The 27,821-nt window shown below is 37.8% G+C and overlaps 1 protein-coding gene across 1 annotated transcript; it reads right to left on the minus strand.

Annotated features, from left to right (window-relative positions):
• Positions 1 to 720: 720 nt before the first annotated feature.
• On the minus strand, positions 721 to 20,216 carry LTC4S (leukotriene C4 synthase). Its single transcript, XM_026686412.2, has 5 exons — positions 19,913 to 20,216; positions 13,869 to 13,968; positions 6,889 to 6,959; positions 4,544 to 4,625; positions 721 to 2,976 (listed from the first exon to the last, which is right to left on the minus strand). Exons 1-5 carry the CDS (start codon positions 19,968 to 19,970, stop codon positions 2,883 to 2,885), a joined length of 405 nt encoding a protein of 134 aa, XP_026542197.1. The 5' UTR covers positions 19,971 to 20,216; the 3' UTR covers positions 721 to 2,882.
• Between the last annotated feature and the right edge of the window lie 7,605 nt (positions 20,217 to 27,821).

Below are 27,821 nucleotides of genomic sequence, written 5' to 3' on the forward strand. Positions count from 1 at the left end.
GACCTGCTGATGTTTGCTCAGCAGCCAAGGGCAACCCTGGATAGAGTGAATTACAGTAATTTAAACAAGAGATGACCAGACTATGACTTGCTGTCCTCACTAAAGTTGGTCCTTGGATTATGTCAGTTCTGTTTAATTATGATGGCGCTGAGCAAGGGGGATTTATGTCTAGTCATCGGGAGTTCTGACTACTGCAAAGTCCCCCCCAATTATATAATCACAATCTGAGCACTCAGGTGCCCAATTTATGATTACAATATTGCTAGTGAGCTATAGCCACATGATCTTCATTTGCATTCTTCCCTGACAGCTTCCCACAAGCAGAGTCAAAGGAGAAACCAGCAGGGAAGGCCAAAGTCAACCCTACCCCTTTTCTCCCGAGTCCTTCTGCAGAGGATGAGGTCCCAGGAATCTTCTATTCCACAGCATCCCCCCACCCACCCACCCATGTTCCAAAGTGCCTGCCATCTCACCCATGTTCAGCAGAACCCTCCTGCAGCACTGTTTTCCTAGGATTTCAGTTGAATCCTCTCTTAATGACCCACATAGTCTCTGGGTTATGACAGTAACTGGGATTGCTGTTGCTTTCACAACCACATCACTCAGTGATCGGTATTCCAGTCCTGACTGCTAAGGGTTACCCATACATCCTATTGCAGGAAGGTGGCTACTCTGAGCTGCATCTACTTGTGGATTCAAGGGAAATAAGGACATAATATAGGTAATCAAGGTTTTATTTCAAGGCAATATGAAAAACAAAGGAAGAAACGATCAAATACAACTTACAAAGAGCATAATACTAATATATAAGACAAAGAAATCTTGCATTTCTGCTGTTAGTCAGGAAACTTCTCCAGGTCAGCAAATGTACATTAACTCCCAGATTCACCTGATGTAAACAAGGCACTCCTTTCCCTTAGTGTGGCCTTTCAAGGATAAGAGAAGATAAAAGACAAACTTCTCCTTGTTCTTGGTAAGGATAGGTGGACAATCAGATAAGATACAACAATCCACACTGTTCTTGACAGAGATGAGCAGACATACTGTATAAAGGTGTGATTATTACCTATGATCTACTGTATATAAACCAATCAGAAGCCCTTGTAGAGTGGAACTTTAAACCAGACCTATTCTAGCCAAGAACAGAGAGTTCTATCAGAATTTTGAAGTTTGAAGTTAACTGATCTAGTCTGCCAAATACTGAAATGCATCTCACTGTGCAGCTATTACATAAAAATATAGAATTTGGCACACATTGCTACTCATTTCTACCTTGCCAATCTTCCAGTGGGACCTCCATTAACCTGGCACATTAGCTTAAGCTAAGCAACGGTTTTCTTAGTCATGGCATCCAACTGCTCCTCTAGAGGGTACTATATCTTCAGGAGTCCCAAAGGTGCTTTTCAAAAGGCAACTGGACTTGTTTTTTTCCCCTTCTCATCTAAGAAGTTTCCTCAGTTCTTCAGTTCACTTTGGTTCTGAACTGAGGAAGCTTCTTGGATGAAAAGTGAAGCATCTTCATGGAAAAAACAAAACCAGTCTAGTTGCCTTTTGAAAAGCACCTTTGAGACAACCATGACCTGGATGACTGAGAATCACCATAGACATGAATTCAGCAGGATTCTCAAGTTGCCCATCTGTTCTCCCTGTGGTTTAACTTCAATAAGCTTTAAAATGTTACATAGAAAATATTGGCTTCTAAATTAGCAGATGTTTTGATGGATTGTGAGCCCGTTTCTCCGCATCCAAATCCTGACAGCCTCCAGGCACTGCACAGGATACCTTCTGCTTCTTCAATTTGCCCAAAACGGAGATGTACACGTGGAGATCATCAGTATATTCACCACATTGTGAACTTCCATGACTTCTTCCAACTTCGCATGGTAGTAAAGAGGATAAGGAAGCCCCAAGTCACTCCATAATAGTGTCGCCTAGGACTTGACTCTTCCTTCACCAGATTGGATCCACCCTAGTATGTGGGATGGAGCTATAGTTAAAAGATTGGGAAATATAGGTACTCTTTTAACTCTTTTCAAACAATATGGAAATGAGAGAGAAAAGAATAAAATCAGGACAAGTAGATTTTCTTTTTCTTTTAATGACCCCGTAATCCCTTTCATCGTGTTGGGTCGGGGCGACTGAATGGAGCTGAGCCAGATGCCCTTCCCACTGCCTATGCGGAGCTCACAGCAGATATTTTCTCATTACACCCACAGAGAGAAATATCTGTCGCTACCTAGGATTGAACTACCAACCTCCTGTGAGGTGAAAACAATTAGAATTATAATGAAGACAAAATTAGCTTAATAATTGAAAACTACAATAAAAGAGTAAACCTTTTCATCAGCTTATTCATATCTAACCCAATTCCTGCAACTGGATGTGTCTTTTCTGAGAAAAGCCCAATAAGGGTTCTTTAAAAGAAACCTCAGTTTCATCCATGGTTCCTAACCAATCATTTCAAATTAGTTTGACTAATTTAATTCTGGTTGTCTTCCAGTATAACGTGAGCGTAACATCTTTAATACAAGCCTTTGATTCCAACAGCACTAAATCCAAACCTTGATACCTCACGTTCCTTGTTCAAAGCATCAGACTAGCCTAATGGTATATCATGTATTATTCAGAATTTTACCTTGTAAGTATATCTGTTACAGCTTAACTTTTTTTTTTTACCACAGGAAATAGATATAACAATACCACTATGGGGAAACATTAACAGAAAACTAAAATACATTTCTATAAAATTATAGCTTGAAAAGGCTGGTGTGCAAAACTATTTTAATTTGAGGGGAAAAAAGGAGAAATGAAAGTTGACAACTAAGGCGCAAATCACTGAGTATTTTGTCAGTTGAAAGGGATTTCAAAGCACTGTTGAGAAATCAGAAGTATCGCACAAAATGGACGAGTAATCCCACCATGGACAAGCCAATAAGAATGAAAAGAACTGCAGCGCTGAAATACATGGGGCCCAATCTGTGCAAATAGAGAAAAAAAAAACAGCTAGAATTAATTGAGGCTGGCTTTTGCCACAGTAATGCCAGTGTTCTCACAAATAACTTCCATAGTAACCTGGTAAATAGACTGAGACAAACCCTGCAGATATGAGTTGCATTACTGGGGAAAGATTTTAAAAATGCCATTTAGCAAAATCAACTGACTGACTTGCAACTAGTAGTGTTGTGGGATGGTAACAGTCAAACTGAACCCACATCCTCGGCTTTGATTGTTTTTCCCAAAATAACCTCTCAAGTCCAAACATTTGTCTTTCCAAGTTCACCAGACATGGTATATTCTACCTAGATCAGTGCTCGTCAACCAGTGGGCTGGGGACCACTGGTGGTCCATGAGAAAATGTTGGTGGCCCACAGACAAATGTCAGCCCCAAAGCACCTCCCAAAGCAATTCATCCAGGCTGCGCGGAACACAGGGCTGTGCCGCCCACATGGCCTGTGGGAACACAAGGCTTGCATCGCATTGCAAACAACACGAGGTAGTGAGGGGAGGGGGGAAAGGATGGAGGGGGAAACTTTCCCCATGTGCCTGGCCTGGCCACTGCTTCTTTCTGCTTCTTTCTTCTTCTTTTGGCTGCATGCAAGGAAAGCAGCAAAAGTCTGTCTTTCCGCCAGAAATGAGTCTTTGGAACCCTGCAAGGCATCCTGCTCCAAGAGGCTGCGCCAGCAAAGACTCATTTCTGGCGGAGTTTTTAGGGAGAGAAAGAAAGACTTCTGCTGCTTTCCTTGCATGAAGCCAAAAGTCTCTCTCTCTCCCACCCACCCTGAGAACAGAGCTGGAGACAGTATCCTGCGATCCCAAATAAAGAACGATCGATCAGTAGGAACACGGGGTGGGGAATTTTCTTGACGACTTTTTCTTTTATTTTCCCAGGGTCTCTGGTCTGCGGGATTTAAAATTAAGAGTTTGGTGGACCCTGAGGTCCAAAAGGTTGGCGACCCGTGACCTAGATTATAGAAATGCACCTTATCTTCTAGGACTAACCACAGAACGATAGGCAGTTTCTGGCAGTTTCTTTTCTTTTCTTAAAACATTATAAGGGGGAAATGATATAGAACAAGGGTGGGAAATTATGGCCCTTTTATGACTTGTAGACTTCAACTCCCAGAATTCCTGAGGAAGTTGAAGTCCACAAGTCATAAAGGGGCCAAATTCCCCACCATTGATGTGCAATTAAAGAGATGTTCCGAGATGCTGTGTTTTCTTTGTCTTAATTATTAACGAAGTGCTTAATCTTTGTCAAATCTATACTCCTTGAGAGCTCATGGGGTTAAATATAAAATTAATATATTCCTGGGGGCTATTAGGAGACAGGAAGTTAGGGGAGGGGGGAAAATCCACCTAATTTGTTTTATGCAAGGGATGGTTTTTGTACTGGAAAACATCTTACACTGTGTTACCTGCCTTTAGCCTAAAGCAGAGATGGATCTGTGTTGCTCTCAAGGCTACAAAATCTAGTTTGAACATCAACAAAATTACTCGTCTGAAAGACAACCTACTTGAGGTATTTCACACAAGGATTCCTCACCTTCTTTCAGCAGAATGTGCATATCCTCTAAAGTATTGATAGCGGGCATACAGGTAAATTAGTCCACAGAATGCAGCCAAAACTACAGAGAAAGCAGTAATCAGGTACTTAGAAAGTTTATCAAATACTAATTTCAATAAGAAATACAACAAAGGAAGGGCTTTTTTTTTTTTTAAAAAAAGTTTTTCCTGAGGCAACTCAAGGGCAGAACACAAATACAGCAAATCAGTTTTGCAGACTGATGCTGGGATACATAATCATTTTTGCATTGATGGAGTGATAAGGGAGGCATAACTACCACTACTAAATATACACACACACACAGTGAAGGGGATAGTTTTGTCTTTCCCCAGCCAAAAAACAAAATTGCTTAGATACTCATCCACCAGCTACTTGGGGTGGCGGACACTTTCACAGTTTAAAGGGACTCCCACCGGTCTTGCCTTAACAATGAAATATACAGTAAAATTCTGCAAAAGTCACTAAAAGATCTCTAAGTCCCTAAAAAAGATCTGTTATGACAACTGAGGACAAATTAATAAAAGAAACCTTAAATCACAATTTCTCTTATCAACTTTATTTTTTAATTAATTTCTTTGTAAACTGTCTCAATTGCCAAAGTGACTCTAGGAAGTATACCTTTCTGAAAAATTAGGGAGACGGGGGGAAACATTAACAAAACCAATATCATAAACATATTTGGAAAGAAAAACACCAAAGATGTTATTGCTTTGCTGCTTGCTTTGAAAGACTTAATGTAGCCAGGTCTGTGGGAATTAAATCATGTAAAGAAGTACTATTATCTAGATCCTCCCAGGGGTGGGATTCTACCAGTTCTCACCTATTCGCTAGAACCAGTTGTTAACATTCTAGTTCAGAGAACCAGTTGTTAGAAGAAACTGGGCTAATCCTGTAAGGAAGGCAGGAAGGAAACATTCTGTTGTTGCTTACAGAAAGTGCCTCTCCGTTAACCCTTATTACATTCTTGGCAGGACTAGACTTCCTGTCTCTGGAACTTCTCTGGAGTTTTTTCCCCCCTCCTTTGCTGGTACTTTGCTTGTGTGGAGTGACCATTCAAAGTTAGAATGGCACTGAAATAGTGACATGACCATTTTTCACACTTACGACTGTTGCAGCATCTCCACAGTCATGAGAGGCTAGGCGAGGAGATGCGTGCCTCGATGTGAGTGATATTGAGTTGGCCACGCCCAGCCAATAACATGACCACCAAGCCACGCCCACCACCTAAGTCACGCCCACAGAACTGGTTGTTAAAAACTTTGAATCTCACCCCTAGATCCTCCCATTAAATATTAGCACAACTGTAAAGATTTTTAGGAAGAAGCAATAGCATTAATTCTTGGCTTCCCATGTAGCTTGAGCCTATAGACTATAGTGCTTGTTCTTCCTTACACTAGCCTGATGCAAATGGGATCTGTTTTACCCAAACTTCTCATGAAACCTCTGACAAATCTGGGAGTATAGCAAGACACAGTAACTGCATACTTCAATAGCAATAGTATCTCACACATACAATTAGTTCTCAACTTACAACAATTCATTTAGTGACTGTTCAAAGTTACAATAGTACTAAAAAAGTGACATGACTGTTTTTCATACTTACAACCATAGCAGCATCCCCATATTCACATGATCAAAATTCAGGTGCTTGGCAACTGACTCACATTTATGACGGTTGCAATGTCCTGGGATCATGCGGTCCCATTTTGTGATCTTTTGACAGACAAAGTCAATGGGGAATCCAGATTCACTTAATAACCATGTTACTAGCTTAACAACTTCTCTGATCCCCTTAACAACTGTGGCAAGAAAGGTTGTAAAATGGGGAAAAAATTCACAAATGTCTTGCTCAGCAACAAATTTTGGTCTCAATTGTGGTCGTAAGTTGAGGACTAACTCTAATCACGTGTATTGGCCTGTTACATCATTTACAAGTGGTGCATTTTAGATGAACAGTGGAAAGCATCAGATTGCCATAGATGCCCCACAGCATTTTGAGGCAAACAAGAGAAGTGGGAGCCTTTGTGCAGGTGATAGCAAAGTAGTAGATACAGAAAATACTCCAGGGAAACCCAAGGCACATCATCTCTACCACTGCAAGCGCGATGCCTGCCTTGATTAAAACTCTACCCAGCTACCAGCGTTTAATACTTAACTCTTTATTTACAATGCAGTTACATTAGATAAACATTAACAATAAAAAACAAAAAAAGCTGTGGAGGTCTTCTAAAACGTTCTCCAGCTTCTCACTTATTATTCCATAGTTTTACTTGCAGAAAGGACATTGCAGTTGAGTAATTCTGAATTAGGATTTTATTTCTTACCTTGATGGGAAAAGATTCCAGCCACCCATAACAGGGACAGAAATATTGGGAAATATTCTGAACAGTTTGCTCTGGTAAAACAAAGAAGAAAACAATCAGATTGCCACTTGATGGGGAAAAATAATTGGGACTGAATAAATCTGTCAGATTTGCTCCGATTCTCATTTTCTGGACCTCTATGTTCATTTTAGCCCATTTCTGCATCCAATCACAAATTCATCTCAAACCACTATAGACAAACACATGTACACACTTTCCTCTATGCAGTTTTGCAGCCACAATATTTTTGCAACCATGCATTATTTCCCTACTTCTGAAAAGTGGATTTTTTTTTGTTCCAGTCTAAAAAAAAAAAAATCACTATGCTTGTATCCTTATTGCTGAATTGCATGCCCGGTGGGTGGTAACAATTGAAAATTCATTTTGATTATAGAAATAAAAGGTTTTCCTTTTAAGAGTGGGCTTACATTCTAAATTATAGAGACAAGGAAAAAAATGGGACTGAAATGGAGGTTAAAAAAACCTGAAGATGTGATATTTACAGCAGTGGCCCCCAACCTTTTTTGTGCCGTGGACCGGTACCGGCATCACAAAATGATCCACGGCCCGGTACCGGCATCAGCACGCATGACAAGGCAAGGCGAGCCGAGCGACCGGCCAGCCAGCCATCCCCCGCTTCTCCCCGCCACCTTCAACTCCTCCTTTGTACCTTTGTTGATGGGCTTCGCTTCGGGACGGCTTCGGGACGGTCGCTCGGCTCGCCTTGCCTTGGGTGCTGAAAGAATCCTCGCGCCTTAGTTTCGTTCAAAGCCCCCCCCCCCTTCGATGAAACTAAGGCGCGAGGATTCCTTCAGGACCCAAACGCCGCTTTCCAACCGGAAAAGCTCACCCGGAAGCACTTTCTCGTCAAACAAGATGGCGGCGCCCAGCAAACCAGCAGCCCGGTAGGAAATGTTCCACGGACCGGTACCGGTCCACGGACCGGGGGTTGGGGACCCCTGATTTACAGTATTGAGATATAATTACATAGAAACTGTAGATTTGCCTCAGGGGTTTTATAGAAAAGATAAGTTTTGAAGAGGAATTGCTTGTAATTGGTTCTAATCTTTATCATTCTGTAGCAGAGTCTCTTTTGGCAACAAAAATAGTTACAAGGAAGCATCACAAGAATAAAATACTCTGCATACAAGGCAATTAAAAGGTGAAGGAAAATCAAATGAGCTTTGTCTGCTGATGGAAAGATAACAAAGTAAGCATTTGTAGCCCATTTGAAGATGGTATTCCCTAGCTGTTGCAGGTTGGGGATGGTGGGGGAGGAGGTTCTATTATTTTTTTTTAAAATCCCATATTCTAGAGTTTATTGCCAAAGCATGTCAAAGGCACTCAAAATTGAGTCTTCAATTGTAGATAAGGTACCACTATATGGGAGAGTGATATGTCTGTAAGATCATGGTGTCTAGCATGGAGGATCTTGTAGGTGAATAAGGGAAGCTGGTTTCTGTTCCAACATTGGCATAAAGGAAGCAGAACTGCTCACTTCCATGTATGGCCTCCTACCTACCTTATTTAATACTACCTGAGCTGCAATAGATCAGATAGAAGGAGTTTCATTTTCTGAGCTTCCGGTTTGTCGGCTTCACGAGCGGCAGGGATTTGCGAAGCTGCGCGATCCCTGCCGCGCTAGCCGTTTTTGGGGCTCCGACCCAGCCGGGTACGGAGCTAGGCTGCCCTGCAGGGGCAGCTGAAGGTAGGGGGATCCGGAGAAGGGTTTGGGGGTGCTGCAGACCCCCTCCCTGGCCGGCAGAACCCCCTTTTCCCAGGACGGTGCAGCGGCGGTCCGTAATGGCCGCCACAAAGAAGCTGGCAGCCGGGTAAGAATGCGCAGGAGGAAGTGGAGAAAGTGATTGAGAGGAGAAAGTTTTTCTTGGCTCCTAGGACTCTAAGACATATTTAATAAAATTCCTGAAAAGTATGACTTTCTGAATAATACCTGCCAGAAGAGGAAAAAAGCGGCTGCTTGAAGGTGCTGAAAGGATAGCTTTCCCTCTTTTCCTATGGAATAAATAACTGGATATTAAGAAACCTATTTTTAGGTGGAAATTGGTTTTAAGCGATGAGTGGGAAGAGAGAGGATTAAAAAGAAAATATTTGTATGCTAAGATTTGTTGGAGCAGATGCCTTAAGGATTTGAAGACTAGAATATATTGTAACAAGACTTTAAACAGATTATGGACTTTCTTTCTCTTTGATTGATATCACCCCAGAAGGAGAAAGTGAGAACTCTGCCTTGGTTTGGACTGATTGATAACTTTGGGACTGTTCTATCTTTTTTATTTTCTTTTGAATATTCTGGTTGTTGTAAGAAGAAAGAAGGAGAAAAGAAAAGAAAAGATTTATAATGGCTCTTTCTGTTGAGGAACTAAGAAATGGTGTGGAAGAAGCTTTCCTTTTCTTAGAAATGGCGCTTACTAATTATCAACAAAAATTACAACAGATGAAGACAGCAGAGGAACAAGAAAGAAAGGAAGGAGCCATCTTTAATGAATCTCAGAATTTGATCCAGAAAAAAGGAAGAGAGAAAGAAAAGAAAAGAAGAGAAAAGAAGAAAACTAAAGGATTTAAGGACTTAAGATCTAAAAAAACATTTAAGAAAGGGAAAAATAAAGTGCAAAACCAATATGATGATTGTAAACAAAGGGGAAAAGAAATACGACAGAGAAGGGAAGCCGGTAAGGCAGAGGCTAGAAGAAGGGGGGTAGAAAGGTTTGTTGGGAAAAGAAAGAAAGGGAAAAGGTGGAGAAAAGCTACAACGTTTTGAAATTAAATGGAAAAAAGGAATTTTTTATGGATAATGGATAAAGTATAATTTTTTTAAAAAAAAAAAAGATTTTGCAAGGTACATAAGATGAGATGGTAGTATTGCAATGGTTTAAGAGTTGATAAGAGATTAAAATGTTAAAATGTTTAAAAATGATTGGTTTTAAAACTTAATAATAGGAGAGGTTTAGAATATTGTTTTAATTAAAGAGTTTAATAAAATTATGGTATTGATGTTATTATAAAATTTTTATTATAGTATTTCTTTTTAATATTTGGATTTATTCTCTAATTATGCACTTAATTGTGTTGGATGTATTAGTTAGATAGAATGTACCAAGCAAAATCTGATTGGGTATTAGATATTATTTTAAAGATTAATTTGATTAACTTAGGGGGGAGATAGAAAGGCATCATACTCTGATTAATGATTTCAGGAGAAACTGATTTTTTTTTTTTTCATAAGGGATGAGACAAAGGGATGATAAAAAATGGACAAAAGATACAAATATAATGATTTAAACTAAGATGATTAATTAAGGTAGAATTAAGAAGTGTGAAATATGTGGAGAAGTTAATATAGAAGGCTTAGAATGGTAAATAAAATAAGTAATGATATGTAAGATGAGCATGAATATAATTGAAGTCCATGAAGAGAGAGACACCTGGGTCCAAGTTACTTTCCAAAAAGATATTTTTTTATGTTTTGTGTGTTGTGTGTATATGTCTTTTTTGGGGGGAGAATTGGTAAAAACTTGTAGAAATATAGAATGAGAATAATGGTAACTAAGTCAGAAAGAAACAGATGAAATAATAATAATGATATTGAATAAGAGTAAAGAGAAGTAAAGAGAAATTGAATAAGAGGTTTTGGTATGTTGTATGGAAATGGTTTAAAACAGAATCATAATTTATCTGACTTGTTAAATTTACAAGGGAAAAAGGTTTAAACATGTAATGAATAATGATAATTTGTGTGTTTTAAAAATTAATAAAACTTGTTTTTTAAAAAAAAAAAAGAAGGAGTTTCATTTTCTGACTTGATCTGACCTTTTGATCATTTTCTCCCTTCAAAGAAAAGTGAAACAATTTTAAGTAACTTGTCCTAGAGGGTAAGTTTGAAAAGTGTAAGTATTTCCAAGAAAAAGCTCTCCCTAACCAAATGACAAAACAGGAAGATGAAAACAGAACTTCATCAGCTGATCTGTGAGTGAGGATGAACTGCAAGGATTAATAGCAAGTTAAATGATGTCAAGAAATCAGCAAGAAGTCAGTGCAGTTCACTCAGTATAAATGGAATATATATTTCCTCTGGCAGCAGTTTGAACCAATCAAAATCACATTTTGGAGCTGCCAGTCATCTTAGAAATATCTTGTGGCAATAATTCAAACAGATAATTAGTAAGTGCACTTCTCATTGGAAGAGCCAAAATCAGAAGATAGTAGTTTGAAAATTCAGTCCATTGATTTTAAAGCTAGTGTGGGAAGTCCCCCCTCCCCTAATAGTGTGGGAAGCACCCCCCCCCCACCTCGTATTTGAGAGAATATTAAAAGAGGCAGAATATTATATTTCCCCAAAGGAGAAACGGAGAAAAATCTTAAGAAAGGCAGAGAGCAGCCCCAGTTTTCCTGCCATAGGAAAACAGCTTGTAAGAGGTTGAAGAGGCTGGCCTTTAGGAATGCAGATTTTGTATCTATTCAGAAAGACTGGGCCAATCTATTCATAAACAAAACACCTTCAGCCAAAAGGCTTGTAAAAGACACAAGGCTCACTATACTGTATAAAGCTGTTAGAGCAGGGATCCCCAACCTTTTCGACGCCGCGCCCGGTTCCGCGTCAGCTGGCGCCGCGTCGGTTCCGGCGTCAGCTGGGCGCCGCCATCTTTTTGACGAAAAATCACTTCCGGTGACGTCACGGAAGTGATTTTTCGTCAAATAAATGGCGGCGCTAGCGCTTCTGGTGAGCTTTTTCGGTAGAAATGGCTTTCTACCCGGAAAAGCTCACAGCGCTGGCGCCGCCATCTTTTTGACGAAAAATTGCTTTTTTACCAAAAAGATGGCGGCGCCCAGCAACCAGCCCGGTAAGGCTTGTTCCGCCCGGTACCGGTCCGCGGACCGGCGGTTGGGGACCCCTGTGTTAGAGCATCTCAGTCACAAAACCCCAGAATCCTATAAAGACCCATCCACTCACTCAGCCATTGTGAGCCACCCCAGAAACATGCTGCTGTCACTGAAGTTTCTGGAAGCCTTTCTTTCCAACCAGCCAGCCTCGATTTTATATCTAGTGTCTTTCTCCCGGTTTGGAACTGGACCGGATTTTTCTTCCCACAATAGCAAACAACAAATGCTTCTGTTTATGAACAGATGCAAGGAACTGGACCCTTTTATTTGACTTGATGGGTCTGGAGCTGTGTTTCTCACCCTGACCACCCTCCAGATGTGTGGGCATCACCTCCCAGAATTCCCAGCAGAGGTCATGCTGGCTAGGAAATTTGAAGGCTGCCCCATGTTGGAGCAGGTTATCTGGAACATCCCATATTTTGAACAAGCTATGGAAAGCAGGTTATTTTAGCAAAAAGAAAAAGAAAAAAAGCCACAGCCTTGAAAACAACGCTCTCATTTCCTCTCTCTCTTTGGTCAGTGCAAATCAGCCTCCCCCATTGGTACTTTGGAAAGGAGATGGATGTTTGCCTGAAATGTGTAGACTGCAGTTAGTTATCACAAAACAGCTTTTTGTTATGAGAACCTTTATGTGTTTACCTTTTCTCACCAAACACAGTTACAGCCATGCGGAAATTAGGCAGGACAGCTACCGTTAGCCACTCATGACAAGCTTTAACATGCCTTGAATAATTATTTATTTATATCCCACTGTTATTATTTTTATGATTAACTTAAGGCAGCGAGGATACCTAAGATTCCTTCCTCCTCCTCCTCTTTTCCCCACAAAAATCCCTTGAGATAGGTTGGGCTGAGAGTGACCAGTCCAAAGTCTCCTGCAAGACTTCTTGCCAGGGTAGGATTAGAACTCACAGCCTCCTGGTTTCTAGCCTGATGCTTTAGCAACTAGACTGGCTCTAAAGCTTTGCTTCTGAAATTATGTTCTCTCGAAAATGTGAGGAAGGAGCACATTTTCTAGTGAAAAGAAGGACTGGGGTGACATCATAGCAGTCACCAAAGTCACCAGAAGATAAGACAAGAAACATTGGGTGGAACCTAATCAAAGAGAGAAGCAACCTGAAATTAAGAAGAAACTTCTTAACAGTGAGGACAATTAACCAGTGGAACAGCTTGCCTTCAGAAGTTGTGGGTGCTTCATCCCTGGAGGCATTTAAGAAGAGACTGGAATGCTACCTGTCTGGAATGGTAATAGGTCTCCTGCTTGAGTTTAGAAGACTTCCAAGGTCCCTTCAAACTCTGTTCTTCTAAACTTCTGAACATTGTGTTTCATCTTATGTCATTAGAGAGAATTGTTACGGGCATTTTCTGCTTAGAATGTGCAATACTCTAACACAGTTTGAACACATTTGTGGAAACCAAAATAGTGAAAGAGGCCAGAGGCATCCCCCAGACTTCCCAATTACTCCACATAACCAATATTTGTCAAAATCCTCCCCTTGGTCTAGAATTAGAAGGGTGACATTTTAATGCCCAAAGTTGATTTCAAAACTGCGGTCTGAAAATAAATTCATGAGAAAAGTGAAAGGAAGTTGAATGTAGTGGCAAGGCCTTGTAATAAAAAAATAAATCTGACGTGGCTTTACCACACAGACAGAACGAATGAAAATCAAACCACAGAGGAAATATATGAAGAGAGAGTCAAGTGATTGAGAGGAAGAAAGCTGAGAAAATCACAGTTGGATGGAGTGGATGAAATCCTAAAAAAGAGAGAAAAAAGAGTACTTTTAAAGAACAAAAAGCATGAAGTCACCAAGTCAGAAAACCATGAAAAGCTGTAGCAAATATGTTACTATAAACTAGATCTAGTTATGCTTCCTTCTCTCCCTCTCCTCATTTCATCTTATTTGAGTTTTTCCATCTTTTATGAACTTTGCATAACATCATTTACCTTGAAAGGGAATACTTCGATTGTTTCTTCTTAAATGCATTTCAAAGGCAACACATATTCTTTTTTTTTTTTAAAAAAACAGAATTTAACTTACTGTGCTCTGAAGATCCTTTCAAATTCTGGTGGGCCTGAAATGATGGGAGGAGAGACTTTGAACTTCCTCCGAAAGACGATCACCTGAATGGCAAAATAGGCTGGAGGTGAACAAAAGGTAAAGAGAAGCTCATTATTTCTCCTTGTGAAGGAAAACAGCTCAGTCATTTGTATCAGCAAACACTGCTCACACTGAATACACAAAAGCAGAACCCAAGAAAGCCTCAGAAGGACCCCCAGACATCATTTGATTCTTATCGGCTTCTTCTTCCCTTTCAACATTAATAGGATGGACAGAAGTTTACCTTCAAGTGGTCAAAGTACCCACATTTCTGCAAAAGGATTCTATTTTACATTTGTGCACATTTTATTCTATTTACTTCTATAGACCTAGTGGTGAAGACTCTTGCCTCCAACTCAAAAGGTTGAGGGTTCAATCCTAGGTAGCAGCAGATGTTTTTCTCCTAAGGTGCGAATAAAAAAAATATCTGCTGCGAACTCCCATGTAGGTGTCAGGAAGGGCATCTGGCCAGTAAATCTCATCTCCATCTAGTAGCAATAACTCTACCCTGAATAGAGACTACAGGGTCAGAAGAAGGAAGTGGGCTTTTTTTTTTTTTGTATCCTGCCTTTATTATTTTTACAAATAACTGAATAACCTAGTACTTCCTCCTCCTATTTTCCCTACCACAACAATCCTGTGAGGTAGATTGGGTTGTGAGAAAGACTGGCCCAAAGTTACCCATCTGGCTTTCACATCTAAAGAGGGACTAGAACTCATAATCTCTCACTTTCTAGTCTGGTGCTTTCACCACTACATCAGGCACTTTTGCTTTGGCTTACTTGCTATGGGGACATACATGGCAGATTCTTCAATGGCTAGGAAGATGATTGACAGATTAGAGCCCCAGACTCTTGTGTTGAGCAAGAGTGGAAGATTACCTTCAATGAGACCATCCCTTCCCAAGTGGGGAAACTCATCCACCCCCACCTCTGAAAACTCTTTCCTCTCCCGTCATTTCTCTTTTCTGCTGCTGTCCTATGATGTTATTTAACTTTATTTCTGCTGTATTTTAAAAAAAATTGTGGCATCTATTTCAATGTTTCATTTTATATTTTTATATTTTAAATTTAAAAGACCATATTTATTTTGCATATAGCCTTATAGCTAATAGTTGTGGAGCCTTTAAGAAACACTTGAAATAAATAAAACAAAAATAAAACAATTTTATCACCCCTAGAGCCCACAAACATGCCATTTTAAAGGGTTAATGTAATGTGTTTTTTAAAAAAATATTATATATCGACACCACAAGTAAAAATTAAAGAAAACATGACAAAAATACTGACAAAAGTGTCCCTAGAAATGTTAAACCAAGTGTGTGTTTGTGTTTTACCTAACCACTTCATATGCTAATATTCAAATTGTAGGAACAAACTGCAAGGAACAAATTGCAAAGCTTTGACTCCACACCTTTAAAATCTGCACTCTTTCCTCAGACTGGGGGCAATTCTAAAAGACCAGCATTGCATTCCAACCATTTGGGAGTGGCAAGAAACCCTTTAGTGACCTCTAAATAGCAAGTCAGTCAGTAAAACATTCCAGTAAAATGCTGAAATCAAAATCCGTAACAGAAGCCAGAAAACAAGTTGTAATTTGCAGCCTTACACAAATTTATAGTGTGATATGATCTATACTACTTTCCATTTTTAATCCTCAAATGGAAATTAAAACCATAGCATTAAAAAAAGTGCAATATTTGAGTATTAAAACCACCCCAGATTCAAACCCAAATAAAAACGAACATTTCGTTTAAAGGTGCATTTTATTAATATGTTTTGAATTGCTGTTTACTGTGATGTGCAGAGTCAAGTTACACTAGAAAATGTTAGACAAAGTATTGTTATATGCAAGAAGAAGGGAAACAAAGGATATCAAATACATTGTTACACATGGATCAATTGCTGTATTGAATTTGAAGTCTGCCAAGATATTGTAGGAAACATATAGCATATTTCAGGACAGCTTTCCTTATTACCTCCTCTTGGTTGTCACCTGAAGGGAAAGCACCAACACAGCACACTTAAGGAACTTTGTCCCAAACCAATATTCTCCTCACAACTTCCATCTTTTCTTTTTCACCAGCCTTGTAATCTGCCCAGGGCAAGTATGAGAAAGGGCAATAGAAAAATGGTTGTTCTTCGTCCTTTTGGTTCTGCATTTGTTAAACAGCCCCAAGAATATTAGGGCCAGTTGTGGGTCCAGCAACTTAGGAAGAACAGTTGACTCACTGGAGTGGGTCCAGAAGAGGAGTAACCAAGACAATAAGAAACCTGGCCAGGGGGCTTCCGGTTTGTCAGCTTTGCTAGCGGCAGGGATTCACGATACTGCGCGATCCCTGCGGCGCTAGCCGTTTTGGTGCCTCCGATCCGGATGGGTTTGGAGGCTAAGGCTGCCCTGCAGGGGTGGCTGAAGATAGGGGGGATCCGGAGAGGGGTTTGGGGTGTTGCAGACCCCCTCCCCGGCCGGCAAAACCCCCTTTTCTCAAGACGGTGCAGCGGCGGTCTGTAATGGCCGCCACAAAGAAGCCGGCAGCTGGGTAAGAATGTGCAGGAGGAAGAGGAGAAAGTTTTTGAAGTGAAAGTTTTTCTTGGCTGACCCAGGACTTTAAGACACATTTAACATCCTGAAAACTATGGCTTTTTGAATGATACTTTCCAGAAGAGAATTATAAGCGGCAATTTTGAGGTGTTGAAAGGAAAGTTTACTCTCCTTCCCTATGGAATCAACAAATTTTTCTTTTTTTTAAATTGATATTACCCCGGGAAGAGAAAGTGAGAACTTTGTTTTGGCTTGGACTGATTGATGACTTTGGGACTTTGGGACTGTTCTAATTCTTGAAACATCTTGGTTGTTTTAAGAAGAAAGAGGAAAAAAAGAAAAGAAAATATTTATAATGGCTTTATCTGTTGATGAACTGAGAAAAGAATATGAAAAAATAAAAAAAGAAGGCAAGGATGCTGTGAAAGAAGCTTTTCTCTTTTTAGAAATGGCGCTTGCTATCTATCAACAAACACAACAACAGATGGAGGAGGAGGAGGAGGAGGAGGAGGAGGAGGAGGAGGAGGAGGAAGAAGAAGAAGAAGAAGAAGAAGAAGAAGAAGAAGAAGAAGAAGAAGAAGAAGAAGAAGAAGAAGAAGAAGAAGAAGAAGAAGAAGAAGAAGAAGAAGAAGAAGCCATCTTTAATGAATCTCAAAATTTAATTAAGAAAGAAAGGAGAAAGAGAGGAAGGAAAATGAAGGACTTAAGACTTAAAAAAACACCCAAGAAAGAGAAAAATAAGATGCAAAATCAATATAATGTTAGAAAACAAAAGAAAAAAGGAATACAACAGAGAAGGGAAGCTAACAAGGCAGAGGCTAGGGGGGGGGGTAAGAAGGCCTGGTGGGAGAAGAAAGGAAGGGAGAAGGCAGAAAAAAGCCACAAATCTTTGAAACAAGATGGGAAAAGAGGAATTTTTTTTAGGGACAAAGGGTAATATAAAATTTCTTTAAAAAAAGATTCTGCAAGGTACATAAGATGGTACTGTAGCATTTATATTAGAAATAGAAAATTAGAATGTTATAAGAATTAATAAGAGATTAAAATATTGAAATGTTTAGTAATGATTGATTTTAAAACCTAATAAAATATTAAAGGGAATGTTTAGAATATTGAGTTTAATTAAAGAGTCTAATTGACTATGGTGTTGATGCTATTATAAACTTATTATTGTAGCATTTGTTTTTGGAAAAGATAATTGGAATGTTATAAGATTCAATATTTAGATTTATTATTTAACTATGTATTTAATCATTTTGGATTTATTATTTTTCTTTTTAAAAGTTAGTAGATAGAATGTACCAAGCAGAATCAGATTGGGTATTAGGTGTTATATTAAATGTTAATTTAGGGTAATGATAGAAAGGCATCATACTCTGATTAGTGATTTCAGGAGAAATTCTTTTTCCTTTTTACTATAGGGAATGAGACAAATGGATAATAAAGAATGGACAAAAGATACAAATATAATGACTTATATTAAAATGAATTAAATAAGATAGAATCAAGAAGAGTGAAATGTGTGGAGAAATTAATATAGAAGATATAGAATGGTAAATAAAATAGGTAATAGCATGTAAGATGAGCATGAACTTAATTAAAGTCCATATAGAGAGAGGTATCTGGGGCCAAGTTACTTTCCTAAAAGATGTCTTATATTTTTGTGTTTTGTGTGTTTATGTATGTGGGAGAATTAATAAAACCTTGCAGGAATGTAGGATGAGAATAAGGGTAATCAAGTCAGAGAGAAAGAGATGATAATTATAAACTGGATAAATATAGAGAAAAATAATAATAATAATGAAATTGAATAAGAGTAAAGAGAAATACCTTGAAATTTGATAAGAGATATTTGTATGTTCATATGGAAATGGTCTAAAATAGAATTATGTTGTATTAAATAATGTTTTATTTGACTTGTAAAATTTATAATGGAAAAAGGTTTGTGTATTTAATGGTTAATGATGGTTTGTTTGTCTTTAAAATTAATAAAATGTGTTTAAAAAAAAAAAAGAAAGAAACCTGGCCAGAAAAACTCAAGAGGAGCCGTTGGGGATGTTTATCTTTCAGGAGAGAAGAATGTGTGAAGACTTGATAGTTATTCAATAACTGAAAAGTTCTTATGTAGAAAATGGGACAGAAGTACTCAGAGTACAGAATAGGGTGGATTTAAATTATAAAGAAGTAAATTTTGGCTAGATAGCAGGAAAAATAAATGCTAAACAGTTAAATTGTTTGGCAACAGAACAGACTGCTTTGGGAGGTGGTGATATCTTTCCTCAGGGCATTTAAATGGTGGGTGACTAGGTAGCTTTCTGCTAGGAATGCCCTGGCAATGGATTTTTGGTATTGATTAGGCACTTGAGCTAGATGATCTCCAAGGTAAATTCCAACTCTTCCAGTCTATGATTCCATAAAATTATTTGTTAAATATGTCGCCCATCCCACCAAAGGTGATTCTAAGCAGTATATAACCATTCAATAAAACTATGGTGTAAAACATTAAAGCAATACATAGAAATCTTAAATTCAAAATTCAATTAAAATTAAATTGACCAAGGTGGATAGGAAGGGAGGAGGTGGGGTGACTGGGGTGTTATCTACCCCATTAGCCATCTCCAAAATGCCACATCCCCATTGGAGCTCCAGGTCATTTGGCACAGCCAGGTCTTCATGCCCTTTCAGAAGGCCAAAAGGGTGGGTGCGGATGTCGCCTCAGGGACCATGATGTTCCAGAGGGCAAAATCCATAGCAGGACAGGTTCTTCTTCTGGACCTCTCACCAGCTGAAGTTGACTGATGGGTTCCACAGCATGCCCCTTCTGCCAGCACAAGTAGGGCAGGCTAGTCCCATTGGAGTGAGACAGTTATAAAATGGGCAATGGGGAGAAACAGAGCACGTGGCAGAAAAACATTCTGCAATATGAGAGAGGCTGCAAGCAAAGGATGGCTTTCGCATCTCAACTTCACACAAAAAGTCATGTTTATCTTACTGAGTACAGTACAATAGTTTGGTTTATCTTCTGGGGCTTGTCCCCTGCTTAAATTGTGTCCCATTGAACTCAAGAAGTGCTTTATGGAATAAGGTTACATTTAATAGCAAAATGTTCCCTTGATTTTGGGAGAAGTATTTTCTTTTTCTAGTTTTTGTTCTCGTACTAGACAAACTAAACATCTCTACTACTGGCAATACACAATCACTGTTTCTATAACCCAGTCTTTGGCTTTTGCCCCTCCAAATAGTTGAAAAGAACCATGAGCTACTTTTTACTTTACAAAAGACTTACTAGAATATCACAAATCATTTTGGCTCTTTGGCTAACCTACTGCTAAATTTCTTATACAATATACATCTCATAGCTTAACAACCCAGGGTTGTTGTTTTTTTGCAGTGTGTAAAGCTACGTTCAATTTGTTTCTGTAACAGCAGAATGCATCCCTTACCTTGTTCCAGCACACCCAAAACAGTAACAGTGGACAGCAGAGCTATATTGTGCAACATCTTAAATCTTCAAAAGGCACCAGGAAAGTAAACCAGCTCAAAGTTAGACACTCCTTGATACTTCTCTGCTTTTAGTCATAATTGTGCAGTGCTTTCAGTATAATTAGACAATGGACGCCTTCATTTCCTCTTTTAAAGGGCTGGTTAGTTAACTCCTTGCTCGCTGGTGCTGTAAATGGATCCCAACAAGTACATCAACTATGTTTTTCTTTGGAGAAAAGATAAGCTTTGTGGTCTTATAAAAGCAAATGTTTCTTGCAACTGGGCCTTTCATGTCTGGGAAAAGTGATCATCTGAACATTTTATAACATTGCTTATAAGTAGCCTTTTTATGGAGCAGATTACAAAAACTGGTCCATTTCTATGCTATCTTTTGGAACATAGTTGCTCAACCAATCACACAAAGGAAGTTGAGGAATCAGGCAAAGGGGATGATAAGGAACACTCTTCCCCCACATTAACCTTGTTATTCTTCCTGGCTAAAGCAATGCAAATTCCATTCAAAGTAGTCTGTGGGTTTGGCGTGGCAGGGGTGGAATGAAAAGACAGAATATACACATTTGAATATGAGAATGACTAAGAAGTGCTGTCTCTCTTTTATGAATGACCTGAAGATGGTTAAACACCACAGAGAAACATTGGTGTTTCTCCACACAGCTTGATCTAATTTCCTCTTTGGTCATTTTCACTTGTGTCACTTCCCAAAGTTAGTTTGGTCTTCCTCCTCCCCTTCTCTTATATACATTGGCAGAGGTGAGGAAATTGCCTAATTGTCTAAAGGAACATTAGCCTCTCACTTTAACTGGGGTCTCCTCTGATGCTACTTTTGTAATTTCTGCTGTTTTATTTAAGGCTCATCTTTGTGTATCCAGGAATACTACAAACAATTTATTCTCTCAAAGCTTTTGGTCCTTATACCTGTGCTCCATGTGAAATGTAACTTTTATTAAGGAAGTTGAATCTTCCACATTAAACTGTGGATACTAGTTTGAGCACTTAATCAGTAATTGAAAGGCACAGGCAAGAAATAGTCTTCAAATTTACATAACCCTTGGAACAACATATTTAAATGTTCTGGTTTTTTACATAAGGTCAGCTTGCTTTGAAAAAAGAGTCTTTGTTCTTAAAATTATTTTAACACTTTGGAAAAAAACATTTAATATTCATTTAACACCTCAGTAGGGATAACTATTACGGAGTCTTCCCTAGTGCCTTTCAGGTTCTTTGTTCAGTTTTTTTTTAATATAATGCTGGTTAATATGCAACTGAGCACTATACCTTTAATGATTTAATGAGACAGCTTCTGAATCCTATGCGTCTTTCTAGCCCATCCTTTGTTGGACGGCGAAGCCATCACTGCTGGCCGAAGTTGACTGTCTTGAAAGGTCAAAAAAAGGCATATATTTAGCAAGAAGCTGGACAGAAAAGTTCTCAAGTTTGTGTTGCGCATTAAATAGTCTCCAGTAAATTCTATGCAAGCAGTGAATTTAATCCCATTCTTGTTAGCCAAATCAGAGTGTCTTTAGAAAACAAAAATTGGAAAGTGGTAAATAACTTGACACATTGAGTTTGAGAATGTGTCTATCTGCCTGGAAAGAAGGAAAGATGGAATGGTAGGGCTGAATTATGTTAATTAGGTATATTAAATATGCCTGCCTCTCACTTATTTCTTCTTCAATAACATGGAGACTCATAGATTATACCGCCTTTGCTCTACAAAAAGTAACAGTTGTTAAATATTTTTCTCAAGGTATATCCTTAATATATGGAATTGATCAATGCCATAAATCTTGATTTTATAGACAAGGTGAGAAAAAAAGGTCTGCTAAACAAGAATGTCCACAAGTGAAAATGTCTATTACTGACATTATTTGCATAATTTGTTAATTGCACAATTACAAACTTTATACCATTTACATCATTTTTTTAATGCAAGTTACATAAATTATGTAAGTTGTCCATGTTATCATTTGGGAGTCAAGAAAAATAGAGAAGTTTCTGCACGGCCTAGTGCCTAGCACGGTAGATTTTTAAAAATGTGGTACATATTTTTCTTTTTCTTTTTTGAATTTTTTTAAATTGGTTTTTAAAGACAAACAAAACAAACAAAACATAAAAACATCCAGCTTTCTTCCATAAATATACAAGCAGTGTGTCGGTTGGTTTACCATTTTTTTGTGCATCCATTTCGTAGTCTCAATTACAGTTACATTACATAATAACTCATATTATCAATCAGAAATTAAATACCCTAGTATCACTATTGGGCAATCATTTGACTATAATTTTATTCATTCATACCTTGTGAGATAACTATAATTTACTTAGTTTATTTTATAACAAATCATATAATCATACCAAATCTATCCTAAAAACATTGTATAGATATAATATCAAAAAAAGAAATATATCTTTATATATTTAGTCTAGAATTCTAGATATTCTATTATTGTGTTTTATTATCTAACCATTGATAGAATCCCTGCGTCGCTCGCTTCTCCGCTCGCCCGCCGGGCTGCCCTCCTGTCTTCAAGGTCCCAAATTTTATAAAAAAAATTTTATAAATTGTTTATCCTCTTGTTCTCTAATTTCAAATGTCAATCTACTCATTTCAGCACATTCCAATATTTTCTTAATGATTTCTTCCTGCGATGGTATTTTCTCATTTTTCCAGTTTTTAGCAAATACAATCCTAGCCGCTGTTAATACATTTACAATCAGGTATTTCAAATCTTTACTATATGTATCAGGTAAGATTCCCAATAAAAAGATCTCTGGTTTCAAGTCTATGTGTTTCTTTGTCATTTTTTCCAACCACATGCGAATTTTAGTCCAATATTTTCTAGCGTCCTCACAAGTCCACCACTATAATGTGGTACATATTTTTCTAATATGTATGCTTATTTTACCATGATTCAAATGTATCTGAGTACAGAGTTGCTGGACACCTTACTTGTAGCCAATTATCTGCTTCTAATGAGAGTCCCTTTGTTCTTGTAAAGTAGATACAGCTTGTATTTGGTTACCAGAGGAAGTCTTTCACCTTGAAAATGTTGCTAATGTGTTTTGTGCGTGAGGCTCTGCAGACCATCACAAATAAACAATTTGGAGACTGAATGTTGGGTTTGTGGGTTTCACTGAGCTGGCAAATGAATCAGAATGAACCTCAGTGTAAAAATAGCTGAAAAGTAATAGTACATGTTGTTATCCGGAGTTTTCTCTCTAAGAAGTGTAAAGTCGGAATTAAAATGTTTTTGGTTCCAACTGAAGTCAGTTGGAATTCTAGGAAATGAAGAGCAAGTTATGGTTCCTTCAAGTAAAAACTCTAGCTAAGAGTACATTGGAAGAAACAATCTATGGTTAATTTGTAGCAGTTAATAATTAACAAGGATTTGGTGAATATTTAAATGGACTCTCTTCTGAAAGGAGAAGCAAGGAATACTTGTTATTAATTCATGAAATTGACAGTATAGCATGGGATTTTTCACATGTGTTCCTTCCTTCCTTTACTCCTTTTAATTAAAACCTGATACACTGGTCATGCTTTCTCAGCACCAGCAGTGTCACTGGGGAGGGTTTAAGGGGTAAAATACCTTACATCTTTTTAAGGGAGGGGTTCTTGGTGCTCTCTGAGCTTGGTGGTTTTCTTGCGGATGTTTCATTACCCACACTAGGTAACATTATCAGTGCTAGTAAGGAATGGCGTTTGCTCTGAGTTTATATTCTAGTGGCTTTTCATTCCCTTTGTGGCTTGTTAATAATCTCTTTTGCACGGTATGTAGATGTATGTCTAGATACTGTGCAAAAGAAGATAAGCCAAAAAGGAACAAAAAGAACAAAACAACCCCTGACCAGAAATCAACACCCAGATGATTAACACCAAGATTTACATCAGACCAACAATCAAGAGAGAAACAATACCCAGTCAAGGAATTGTCAGACAAGCTAACGGTAAACAGTCCAACCAAAGGTTCTCCAAGACCATCCCCACCAACACTGAGAGGGCAAGCCACTAGAATATATAACTGAGAGTAAACCCCATTCCTTACTAGCACTGATATTACCTAATTTGGGTGAGGAAATGTCTGCAAGAAAACGACCAAGCTGAGGGAGCACCAAGGACTCCTCGTTTCAAACGGCAAATATTCTCCTTCATTGGTAGGTTTTTAAGCCTTAAAATTTCCAAGGGATTAAAAAGAAAAAAGTTTGATTCACTTTGCGATGCCATCCTTTTAGTGGCTACTTTCTCTGTGGCCCTTGGCATGCATTATGCATACAAAAAAGAGACGGACAAGTGTTCTTGGGTGGGAAGTTGTTCCTAGCTCAGAAGGATACGCTGCTCAAGAGCCACCAAGAGATCAAGGAGCACAAGGATGGACCCCTGTCAGGGGGTCCCTTTCAGCCCCTTTCCAGGCTCAGCTGCAGTTCCCTCAGGCATTTGGGTTGGGAGTTTGAACCAGCCCTGGTGGTGAATTTGTTTTTATGGTTTGAAAATGGAATAGTTTAGATGTGGGTGTGGGTTATTTTGCATGTTATGTTATGTTATGGTTTTTTGCTTTTCATCTTTTGCATATTGTCCAGAAGATAGGTGGTTATACAAATGGTCTAAATAGAAATAGTACATATTGTTTATGAACAAAATTAGGGAAAATATTTACTTCCTTGACACAATGTAAGAAAAGAGGAGTGGTTTTATATATTAAAGAGACCACCCCAGCAAAATTGATTTATACCGATGATGATGGAAGAATACTAATGGTGGAAATAATGGACAATAATATGAAAACACTCCTGATTGCAATTTATGCTCCGAATGACAAACAAGAAGAATTCTACAAAAAATTACATATGAAAATAATCGAACTGGACTATACTAATATAGTTATGATGGGAGATTTTAATGGAATTGTAGACAATAAATTGGACTATACAGCACAGAAAACAATAAAGCAAAACAGAAAGACTCTCCCTAAATCTTTTTTTTAAATGGTAGATGAAATAAACTTAAAAGATACATGGAGAGAAAGAAATGCTAAAACTAAACAATACACCTTCTATTCAAATAGACACTTATCATGGTCCAGAAAAGATATGATATGGATGTCAACATAATTAATAACTAACATTCAAGAAATAAATATTGAAACAAGTACTTGGGCAGATCACAATCCAATGACAATTAAATGGAAAGGACAAAAAAGAAGATCTGGATGGACGTTAAATAATACTATTTTAAAGGAAAAAAACTTCACACAGTGGAGGAAAAAGAAAGAATTGGCTTTTTTCTTTAGAGAAAACAAAAAAGAAGATACATCAATTCAGAATCTATGGGATACAATGAAGGCATATGTTAGAGGCTTGCTAATAGACTATACAAGGAAAAGGAATACTATGAAAAGACTAGCCTCTAAGGCCCTAGAGGATGAGCATAAAAGACTTGAAAAAGAGCTACAGAAAATGCCACAGAAAAAGGACATCAAGCTAAAAATGGATATAATTAAACACAAAATGGGTCAAATAGAGAAAGAAGAATTGGCACAGAAAATTAGAGGTGTTAAACAGAACTATTTTGAAGACGCAAATAAACCAGGTAGATGGCTAGCATACAAATTGAGAAAGGAGAAAGAATCAAGGAAAATATTGCAATTAATAGATGACCAAGGCCAAGATGGCAATGGTAGCAAAAGAGAAGAAGGAAATCATTTGAAACTTCTATGGGAAATTATATATGCAAGAGAATATTGATGAGGAAAGAGTTAAACAGTACTTACAGAATGCTAATTTACCTCAGATACTTAAAAAGACTGAAAAAATGTTAGAAAGCAATATAACGATGATGGAGTTAACCGAAGCACTCAAGAAGCAAAATAATGGAAAGGCACCAGGCCCAGATGGACTTCCGGCAGAATATTATAAAACATTACAAGAATCGTTGAATCTTCCATTGCTAGAAGTTATGAATGAAGTTATGTTAAAGAAGAAGATACCTAAATCATGGTCAGAAGCCTATATTACACTTATTCCAAAAGAGGAGGCCGACCCATTACAAATTAAGAACTATAGACCCATTTCTCTACTAAATGCAGATTATAAAATCTTTGCTTCAATATTGGCAGAAAGACTTAAAAAATATTTAAATAATTTTATCCATCCTGATCAAAATGGATTTCTCCCAAAGAGACAAATTAAAGACAATATGAGAGTAATCTTGGACACCTTGGAATACTACGAGGCACATCCTGAAAAACAAATGGCTCTGATATTTCTAGATGCACAGAAGGCATATATAATTATAAGATAATGTGAATTGGTGATTCATGTTATTATTGTTGGAACAGATGGGTTTTGCTAGAAAATTTATTCAAGCAATAGAAGCTATATACTATAAGCAAACGGCAAAGGTAATGATAGAGGGACAACTGACAGACTCTATCAATATAAGAAAAGGAAGACAAGGGTGCCCACTATCACCTTTGTTGTTTGTGTTAACTTTGGAAGTGCTAAACAGAAATATTAGAGATGAAAAGAATATAAAAGGAATGAAAATCAAAAAGGAAGAATTTAAACTGCAAGCATTTGCAGATGATCTGGTTTTCATCTTAGAAGACACTTTAGAAACAGCATCAAAATTGATAGAAAAGATAGAGACATATGGAAAGGTGGCTGGTTTGAAAATAAATAAAGATAAGACAAAGATTTTGACAAAGAATATGCTATTAAGACAAAAGGAAGAACTGGCAGACCTATTGAAAATTCAGATCATGAATAAGATTAAGTACTTAGGGATATATTTGACAGCAAGATGTAGTACATTAAAAGAGAATAATTATATTAAACTTAAACAGCAGATAGCGCTAGATTTGGTGAAATGGGAAAATTTACAACTGTCACTAATAGGGAGAATTTCAACAATCAAGATGAATATATTACCCAGAATTTTATATTTGTTTCAAACAATTCCAATTAGGCTTGGAAAAGACTACTTTGAAGATTTAAATAAAATTGTGTTGAAATATATATGGCAAGGTAAGAAAGCGAGAATAAAGTTAAAACTTTTGCAAGATGCTAGAATTAGAGGAGGATTTGGTTTGCCTAATTGGGAGTTGTATTACCAAGCTACAAATCTGATGCGGGTTAAGGAATGGATAACACTAAGAAATACTAGATTGTTGACATTAGAAGGACATGATTTGTTGTTGGGGTGGCATGCTTTTTTATGGTATAAAGGAACTAAAACACAGGGGTATTTTAGAAGACATTATATATGGGAGGCTCTGTGGTTAAACTGGGAGAAGATTAAAAGACAATGTTATTTGAAAATTCCAGTCTGGTTATCGACTATTGAAGCATTTTCGTATCCTATAATATACAAAAAGGAACAAACAGTTAGATATGGTGAAATATTGAATGAAAAGGGTGAACTTAAATCTATGCAAAAACTAGAGGAACAAGGTATAAAGATGAATTGATTTTCATATGTGCAAATACATTCAAGGTATGATAAAGATTCTAAAACAGAAGGTTTCTATGATAAACTGACTGACTTAGATAAGATTTTGACAGGTACTGATGAAAAGGTGATTAAAAAATTGTATGGATATTTATTAGAAATTAAACTAGAAGAACAACAAGTTAAAGAAACTATGATTGCTTGGGGGAAGAATTTTGGATATGGGATCGATTTAGAGAAATGGCAAAAATTGTGGTCTCAAAATTATAAAATGACAATGTCAACAGCATATAAAGAAAATTGTATAAGATGTTTTACAGGTGGCGTTTCCCCCCCGACAAGAATAGCAAGAATGTTCAAGAATAAATCCGAAAAATGTTGGAAATGTCATCAGACACCTG

Source organism: Notechis scutatus, chromosome 2 (assembly GCF_049901735.1).
Source record: "Notechis scutatus isolate UNSWTSFEM ecotype Mainland chromosome 2, rNotScu1.2, whole genome shotgun sequence".
In the NCBI taxonomy this organism is placed as follows: Eukaryota; Metazoa; Chordata; class Lepidosauria; order Squamata; family Elapidae; genus Notechis; species Notechis scutatus.